The 9960-nt window shown below is 44.2% G+C and overlaps 1 protein-coding gene across 2 annotated transcripts in view; it reads left to right on the top strand.

Annotated features, from left to right (window-relative positions):
* The window catches only part of LOC115646112 (dynein heavy chain 5, axonemal-like), a 297132-nt gene extending 289199 nt beyond the window's left edge, over positions 1–7933 (top strand). For both annotated transcript variants that reach the window (XM_030551608.1, XM_030551609.1), the window contains 2 exons: positions 3596–3817; positions 6235–7933. In XM_030551608.1, coding sequence (XP_030407468.1) covers positions 3596–3817; positions 6235–6453 — 441 coding nt within the window. In that variant the 3' untranslated portion in view covers positions 6454–7933. The remainder of the gene's footprint in view (positions 1–3595; positions 3818–6234) is intronic.
* The last annotated feature ends 2027 nt before the right edge of the window (positions 7934–9960 follow it).

Below are 9960 nucleotides of genomic sequence, written 5' to 3' on the forward strand. Positions count from 1 at the left end.
CTCCTTAGTCCCAGCTGTTTTCCAGCAACCTCTCTGATAGAATCCCAAAGTCCATTCTTCCTCTGCGGAATATAGTTGATCATCTAATATAGAATATTTGTTGGAAATCACTACTGGGTAACTGTTAGTGATCATTTCTTCATGAAGCTTATGAACATTGAAGCATTTCCATGCCATAGATGTCATCTCTGGAACTTTTTTTAATGGAACTATTAAGAGTCAATGATCAGATTCTAGAGCAAGATCAGCAATCCTAAATACACATAGATCCACAGATGATTTTAGTCAAGGATTTCAAAATGTGATCCAAAGTTGCATTGTTGCCTGATGGATATCAAAATGTGTAGTTATGGCACTTGTTTTGCTCAAACCAGGTAGTTATTAAAAATAGTCTGTGTGTGGAAGCACATTCTTATAGATGCACATCATTATCTGATCTCCCTTCCGGTAAGCTGTGTGGTCCCAGTACCAGTTCAGATCCAGTTCGGTCATGGCCAATTCTCATGTTCATATCTCCCTAAGGTGACAGTATGAAGTCAGGGTGATGTACTGGATCCAATGTCGTTTAACATGGTAAAAAAAAAAAATCAGTATCAGGCCTAGTATCATGTGGAGCATATGCATTAATAACTACCACACATCCTACTTTCAAACTGAAAATGGTGACTATCAGGCATAGAGATGAAGTGTGCCAGGTCTGTATTGCCAATTTCACCCTCAGGCACAAAGCCAGAGCAACACCAGCGTGCTCATCGTGCATGTAACAATTAAAAGGTCTGACCTCTATAAGTCAGTTGTGCTCTCGGTGCTCAAATCCCACAATGACTCCTGCACGCTGCATATATCAACATTCAGCCTTTCCAATTCTTCAGCCAGGAGAGTCGTTTTTTCAGCAGCTCTTAATGACCAGTTATTCCACAATACCATCCTCAGGCACTGACATTGCTGCAGTAAGTGGGTATACATTTTTATTATCAGGTTCTTCCACCTCATATTTGGTTTACAGAAGGACCATCATCATTTGGTCTGACTCCTCTGCACATGGCTGATTTAGATGAATCCTGAAGCTTGGTTCTGTTGTGAGTAGCAGATGGAACTGCCAAAGCTGGTGAAGTAGCCAAAGTTTTATGTCCATTTCTTCCACATGCTGAAGCTAGAGATGTTTTCTGGGGATGGCTTGCCAGGCCATCACCCAACCTTCCTGCTTTATCGGGACTTGGGACTGGCACTAGGAACGAGGAATCCAGTAGTGTGACAAACAACACCTGCAGCCATATCATGTGCACTAATCCCACCAGTTCTCACAAAAGTAGCAGAGGTGGGTGGACTCAGTACCTGTTTAAACCAAGATGCTGATGACTCAGCAGGTGCCTTTCTTTCCTTGGAAGCAGTTCTGAACCAAGGGCTCAACATGGTCGACTGCAATACAAATCTAAATAGTAAGATTCCCGGATTGTCACTCTGTGTGTCATTCTGAAGCTTGAAATATTGGTGAGTCAGGTGACATGATGGATGCACTACAAGTGTGCTTGAGAGTTCTTTTTGTTCAGAATGTCACCAGGTTCAATCATCACTGGGTTTTGCAGTCTGGATCTGTCCAGTTTTTAAGTTCTCAGTTATTCTGACTTTACGAATTACACGTGTGCAGTGTACAGCTACATTTAGGCATGTATCTCTGCCCTGCCAAGAATCCTAGATCACTGTGATATCAGCGGTAACTCAACCAATCACCCTCTTAACTCTCCAGCTAATTTGCATGCAGTAGTTTCATTGGTTGTGTGAGGGAGACTGCACAGATGGTGGATTACTTGTCCCAAGAACTGCCCCCTGCCACATGCCACAGAGCCACCCAAACAAAACAACGCAAATCTCCCAGCACAACACCTATAGACACAAATCACCACAAGCATAACCAGCATACACAATTACTCAAACACACATAGTCCCTCACAGCAACACATACCCTTCATTCACCACACACACAATTCACTACAATTCTCACAGCACAACACAACCCCCACACACAATAACCCCAAACACACATAGCATCTTACCACAGCACACACACCTAATTCACAAACAAATCAACACAAATCTCCCAGTATAACAGTCGCTAACCACAAGTGAACACAGCCAGTGCATACAACACAGCCAGCACACACAATAACCCCCAACACACGTAGCCCATCACCGCAGCAAGCAACCCCATTCGCCACTTGCACAAATCCACAGAACTCTCCTAGCACAACATACCTCCCACACAACACAGCCAGTATACACAATTGCCTCAAACATCACTCTAAAGCCTAGAGTGTCTGTTGAGTGAGTGTGAAGTGATAGATACAGCTCCAAGCACAGTGGAGGATTCATGGTTTTTTTCAGACTAGCATCAAGTTCAGTCATCACCAGGATTTGCAGTCTATTACCATCCAGGTTTTAGCTTCTCAGCCATTCTTGGGTTTTTTGTGCACACAATTTTACAAATTACACCTGTGCAACAGTCTGGGTTTTCTGCTACTAGTAGTGAATAATAGTAATGGGCCTGTTCACACAACAGTCTCCAGTACTCACAGTGAAGGTCTTTCATTGCTTCCAATTCCATGATGGTCTCATTTCCTTCTCCCTGACTGACACCACCAGCCTGCTAACCTTACTGCCCCCTTTGCATTCCCCACCCTTTGTTTCACACTTATAACTCACTGCCCCGCACATCTCCCACAGCTGTCCACCAAACCCTCACTCTCTCTATTCCTTGAAATCTTTCCTTAAAACCTACTTCTTCCCGAGCGCCATCTCTCACTTCCCTGAACCTTTGTTTTATTCTTCTTGTCTGTCTTAGATTGTAGCTCTTTGGGGCAGAAATGGATTGCATAGTGTTTCTAAATGCTGTGCCGTTTACTGTGCTGTATAAATGAGCATCAAATGAATAAAATATAATAAAATAATTTAGTATAGCTTTGCAACGAGCCATTAAGCAGTGACTGCATTTCACCCCAGTGATGGCTGCATTTCAGTGGGGGATGATTTGATTCCTGTGCATACTTCCTTTGTACTTCTATTTAAGTTTGTAAAGTGCTTTGGCATCCTTGTGGGATGAGAAGTACTTTTGCAGTGTAACTGACTAACGATATTATTCTTGGAAAAGCAGAGCTGTAGAGCATATAGTGAAATACTAAAATTATTTGTGGCCAAGCAATTGCCTGTGTTCAGGAATGACACAAACCACATTAAATTAATCTGGCATATTTGTCAGATCTCTCGCCATCTGTCCAAAGTATCTGTAGCTGTAAAGTATGTCTGCTAAGTGGGCTCCTTTATGCATGTAACGTTTAATACGTTAAATTAAGTCTAACTGCTGGAGGCTTTTTGGCACCCACGTCCAAATAGCAAATCCATAATGGGGCATATCACAGTGATTATATATGAAAGCAGTTGGTTTTCACTATTGCACTTCATTTGATAAGCAGATGACATTATGTAGCGTAGCACTTTATGCTTTTAAGTCTCTGTTATAACCAAGTAAGGAGTAGTAGTGGGACATGGCTAAACCTCAAACTTTCCTTTTCTCTCTCTACTTAACATTGTTTTACTACAGGGATTCCTAACTGCCATGCGTCAGGAAACGACACGCTTGAATTTAGCAAAAGGCTGGGCGCTCGACAGTGTTACTTTACACAATGATGTAACCAGGATGATGAAAGAAGATATTAGCAGCCCTCCTCCTGCTGACATTGGTGGGGTTTACATATATGGCCTTTTCCTGGATGGAGCAGGTTGGGACCGTAGGAATGCCAAGCTAACGGAGTCTGCACCAAAGGTTAGTGTCAGGTTGTCAGCAAAGAGAGTGTGGCACAGTTACAGCATATTAAATAAAGCCTGGTCAGTAGTAGGGTGCTTTAAGGAAACATTCAGTGTGACTAGGACAGTAATTGCACAATATATTGTAGTTGGGATAAAATACTGCCTGGGGCACACGAATAGATTGATAGCAGCTTCATGCCCTGGAATGTGGAAAAGTCCGGCTTGCGGGCAGGTTTGTAGAAATTTTGGTGGTGCCCAGAACCCGCGTTCCCCCAAACTCTGCCCCCCACCTGCCTAGGGCTCTGGGAGGGAATTTGGGTGGGGGGAGGAGGTCTGGGGTGCAGGCCCTGGGCTGGGGCAAGGGGTTGGGGTGCAGGACAGGTGAGAGATTGGGCTCTGGAAGGGCATTTGGGTGGGGAGGGGGTGGGGTGCAGGCTCTGGGAGGGAGTTTGGGAGCGGGAGAGGGTGTGGAGAGAGGGGGTGCAGGCTCCGGGAGGGAGTTTGGGGGCTGGAGGGGAGTATGGGAAAGGGGTGGGGGTGCAGGCACTGGGAGGGAGAGGGGGCTGCAGGCTCTGGGAGGGGGTGGGGGGTGCAGTGCTTACCTGGGGATCCTAAGCAGAGTGGGCTGGGAGTCTTCATGTGCTGCTACCTGCAGGCACTGCCCCTGCAGCTTTCCATTGGCTGCTGGGGCACTTGGGGAGGGACACAGACTTACCCGGCCCAGAGGCTGCAGGGAGGGGCTGGCAGCCATGTGGAGTGAGCAAGCAGGAAGCCACTCAGCTCTGCTGCGCTGCCGGTAGTGAGTGGGGCCCCAGGCTGTTTTAAATAGCCCCAGGGGATGCGTGGGGCAGGGGTGCCCCGGGCAGATGCCCAGGCACCAAGGGGCCCATAGAACTTGCCGCCCATGTTTGCTCCCCAGAATGTTAACACTCAGACACATAACACAAGGTGCTGCTCTTGGAAGACAAAGTTGATCACACAAGTACCTCTCATCTGCACATCCGGAAGAGTTGTTTTGACATGTGTATGGCTGGCCACCCTCTTAGCCAGGGGGTGAAAGCTGTGTCCAAGGCTGACTAGGGAGGAAAGGATAAATATGGGGGTGGGTTAGAACAATGAAGCTCCATTGTGAAGAGGAATCTTAGGATCTCATCTGGGATGGGTTTAACTATAGCAGGTCAAAGTCATACTCTTCTGCTTCAGGGAGCCACAGGTACGTAGCTACATAATAGTAATGCCCACGTCCATATTGCTTTAAGCTGTGCTCCCATCAAAACTTGTAAGCTAAGTAGGACAGGGTATGATAGAAGCCACTGGAGACCAAACCATTGGGGTCATTGAAATCCTTGGCATTTTTTTACACAAGTAGATGTGTTAGCTCTGAGGTCTTGCTCCAACTTCAGTTTGGTTAAGTTTTTCTAAAAACAGTTGCCTCTGTGATGTCAGCTGGGTGCAGTATTCTTCAATTCCCACTCTAGACTGTTCTGTAGGGTTCCTGTATTCTGTAAAATGTTGCCAGGCTTTGCCCCAGAGGTAACTACATTGCAGTCATGGGTCAGGGAATTCCTGTCTGTGGTTGATAAATCACATACGCCTCCCACTGGCTGAGAACTGTGTCTGAGATCTTTGCCATTGTGACAGCCAACTGTAACGTTCTGTGTTCGTGGTAAGATGTCTCCCACGTATGCCTTTCCTGACTGACTGAAGCAAATTATAAACTTCCTGTAGTCAAGCAATGCGTAATATACAGTTTCTATGCAGCAGATCCTATGTATAGCTGTAATTAAACTGACTCTTGGTGTCAGATATTTAGCTGCACACAAGTATAATGTGTAGTGATGGGTAAATCTCAGACAGTTAGATTTGGCTTGGATAAACCTCCAATGGGCACCACTGCTAGCAAAACAACTCAGGCAAGTGGGACTGCTAGTAGCAGCTTCTCCTTTGAAGCTCCACTACTCCCAATCAGCAAAGAGGAGAAGGGTGGGGAAAGAATGAGGAAAGCTAATAAGAGACAGGGAAAGAGAAAGAAGGCGGCTCCCCCACCACTCTCCCCACTCTCTTCTACTCCTTGGCTCTTTTATAGGTCCCCCTCCCACTGCCTTTACCTTCCCAGTCCCCCCAACCCGTCACCCTGGGGCTTTCACTGGCTTGATGATAGTTTTGTGATAGTGCAGGGCTAAGCAGCAGCGTGGGGCTTCCATTCTCTGGTGCATCTGCTAAGAGCCAGGCAAAGCAGCTTCCCAGCAGCACTGCTGTAAGCAAAGAAGCAGCAGAAAAAGTCGGGGGGTGGGCCATGCCCCTTGATGTCCCCTGCAGTGCTGTGCCACTTGTGTGCTACCTAGTGTGTTCTTGTCTGGTAAGTCACTAGTGGGATTCAGTGTCCCTGGAATGGCTCTCTGAGTGGATTGTTTTTTTTAATGTTTCCCTTAGGTGCTGTTCACAAGTCTTCCTGTGGTCCATGTGTACGCTATCAGCACCACCACACCACTGGATCCAAAGAAACAGCCAGGGAGCTTGTACTCCTGTCCTGTGTACAAAAAACCTCGACGAACGGATCTGACCTACATTTTCTCTTTATATTTGAAAACTGTGCAAAATCCTGACCACTGGACTCTAAGGGGTGTTGCATTACTCTGTGATTCCAAGTAACGCTATGGCAATAAGATCCCATTGGAATACTGGGCAAAGGGCGTTCAGGCTTTAGTTTTATTACATAGCAGTGGTATATTTCTATTCATAGATGTATGGGCATTAGCAAATCATATTTGTAGAGACAGCTGTATCTGCATGGTGAGTTGTAGGATCTTTTCACAGCAGGAATCATTAAACATGTTTAACTTGGGAACATCAACCAGGGACCCTTCAAATCTGTGACATGGAAAACAATTATAGGTATAAAGTCTAGTTGCACCGAATCTGTCCCCATTTGCTGCATAAATTAGCTCATTCTACTAAATACTCTATTCCACATTCAAAATATATCCCCATTAAAAATGCCTCTTGCTTGAAACTACTGTTCTAACTAGATTTTACAGTGATTCTTTATTGATCTTATCTCCTCTTTAATACTGTTATGCTGACAGGTATTGGTGATTGCAAAGAACACAAGCCTCTTTGGAAGTGGGTACAAATACACCCTTCAATTAACACAACTGTCAGGACAAGTTAATCACAAGCCCCCTCTCCACCTAGGACAAAAGGGGATGTGAATCCGCCCAGGAGTTAAAGACCATGTGGGCAGAGGGGTTTTCAGAGTGTGTGCACGCAGAACAAGCACAATGAGCAAGCCTCAGAGGTCGGAAGAAAGCCAATCAGTTGCTTGTAAGCACTGGGTGAGCCAGGAGAAACCTAGAGGAAGATTATCGGTTTGGTGCTGGCTAGAGAGGCTGTAATCAAAGACATGATCCTGCTTTTTTATTCCTCCTGCACAACCCTCCATCAAAGAAAATATCAGCTCCCTCATTAATTTCTGCTCCCAAGTAGAACAGCCCCAGGGGCCTGAACTTTGACTGGCCTCTGGAGCCAAAAAGGAGCCAGGGTACAGATTTGGAATTATGCAGCCATGTTTCAGTTCCAAGCGCATCAGCTGCAGCATTACGGAAGAAAGATGGTGCTATATCCAAATGTTTCTCTGGCTATAAGCACTCCTTTAAATGACTCAGATTGCTTAGACGGAAGCAGAGACTGCCTCCAGGGATAGACACTTGGCTAAGCTGGCAGCTAATGTTTTGGAGAAACAGGATTTGGTCTAAACCTTTGATTAATTCTTAGTGACTGGAAACTGAGGTGCAAGGTGTCACTCTCCTTTCCCTTCTCTGCCCCACGACTTCCTTCCTTTCTTTTTCTTTGTGCTTTTTTTTCTTACTGTTCTCCCCTTATTTTTATAATAGTAAAATAAAAGAAAAAGTTGATGTTGTACCACAAGTTTAAATGTCTGCACACAAAAAGGCCTGTCTAATTGGCATGCATTTACTTTTGATTTCATTTGTAAAGTGGGTAATTGTGCATACAAAGAGACAAACCTCTGCCTGACAGTTATCTCCTCTGTGCATGCAGGCATAGCACTCCTGTGGCACCTTATAGACTAACAGACGTATTGGAGCATGAGCTTTCGTGGGTGAATACCCACTTTGTCAGATGCATGCTTCTGACGAAGTGGGTATTCACCCACGAAAGCTTATGCTTCCAATACGCCTGTTAGTCTGTAAGATGCCACAGGACTTTTTGTTGCTTTTACAGATCCAGACTAACACGGCTACCCCTCTGATACTGTTTGTAATGAAACTGAAAGAAACAGCAGCCGGCACAGTAGAAGCTCTATCCAGAAATGGCTGTGGAGTTTATTATTTTTATTAGCAGTGTATGTAGCTTCCAGTGTACAGCAAGGATGGGTGTAGACAGGCTTGGTTTGAAAACAGAAACAAGACTACTACTGGCAGAAAAGCTGTATGGCTTCTTTTTGCCAGGACAGGACACTATCAAAGTAATTGGCATTACTGTTGGGGCCAGGGAAAGAACAGCCTACAGGAAATGCTCTGCCAATCTCTCTCTCTCTCTTTGCTTTTTGTGCAGATACCTTTGATTTTTCTGTCCATTTAAACAGTGATCCGGCCAACTGGTCCACAAACAGGGTTCAACTTTTCACACAGTCAGTTTTATTTTATGTTTAGTAGTTGCAGGACTCTTACTGTTAAGAGGAGTAAAATTCACTTCCACAACTAGCACAGAGTGTCAGACTTGTTCCTGAAAAAGAGAGAACAAGCTGTACCTTAAGGGGTCACATTCTACCCTTGATCTGTGCACAGAACTTGCTGCATGCAATTCCCGGGAGATGATAGACCTAAATGAGCCCACACTGTCAAAAGGCTCACCGCTCCTCCCACTTGGAGTGCAGCTGCTTGCATCCATTGACTTCAGTGAATTTTCGGGGTGTGAAAGGGATATAGGATCAGGCTTCAAGAACATGGCTTAGACACTTTGGGGAACGATGGAAAAGATCAGAGAGGACATTAACCAGGACAAGGCTGCTCCACTCTAGAGGCTCCAGTCAGTTACTGTTTTCTGTATGTAGGGAGTAAATTAACTCTGATGCCCTAATAAGCGGCAGCAGTCAACAAAATAATATTGCAAATACACTGTTAGAATGAAGCAGGTACTTGGAAATACTCTGCACGACTCAAGCACTCACTGCTTGCTATAAAAGCAAATCTAATAAATGTGATAATTTGACAGAATTTCCATGTAATGGGGCAAAAAAAGCTTTTTCATCCAAATTCTATCACCTCTTTGATTTATCAAGTTACAATAAAATTAGAAAATGAAATAGCTTTTTTTTTAAATAGAGGCCCTTCGTTAGCACATAGTAGCCTGCAAACTACTGTACATTTAACAATTTGTATATTGCAGTAAAACAGTTTTATTTGATAGCTTTAAATATGTATCTAAGAAACAGACTGAGTCTCTATTAGGGCTTTTTATTGTAGGATAACATCAACTCACGCAAAATAGAACATGGACTATGTAACATCATAAACAGTCACCATTACCATCTGTGCAAGGGAAGATGGCTACAGTGATATAAAGAACAAGAAAAATATTACACAGTTACATAGCTTGCTAGCTAAACTTTCAATACTCCTTCCATATGCACTGAGGAATCTTATGGTCTTTTTTTCTTTTTAATAGTTATTTATTACAGTATTGAATACATTTACAATAGAGGTTATGCAAACATTGGTCTCGCTTACAGTGCCTCATGACTTCATTCATCCCAAACCAGCACCACGAATCCAATTTGAAAGCTTTGCCATGCCATTTACATAGTATATCATTAAGCCTTTAGAACCAGTGTTTCATAGTTGCCATAGCTAATTCCTAATTCAGAAAATTCCGATTCTAAGTACCAGGGACTGAATCACAGGATTGGCAGGCAAAGTATTGGAAATCAAATCTAACTGAGTTTGAATGATAGCTTGACCAGTTAGCCACGGGTCCTAGGTCAAAATAGAATCTTGGACAGTAAATAAACTCATAGCTGTTGTCAATATTGTACAAATATCGGTGCCTCACTCTGAGATCTAATTTTCTGTAAGTACTAAGGAGACATCAAGTAAACTTAAACAGAAGAGGCCCATTAAACCCTGCTTATTCTGCCAG

The sequence above is a fragment of the Gopherus evgoodei genome, chromosome 2 (assembly GCF_007399415.2).
Source record: "Gopherus evgoodei ecotype Sinaloan lineage chromosome 2, rGopEvg1_v1.p, whole genome shotgun sequence".
Taxonomy (NCBI): domain Eukaryota; kingdom Metazoa; phylum Chordata; order Testudines; family Testudinidae; genus Gopherus; species Gopherus evgoodei.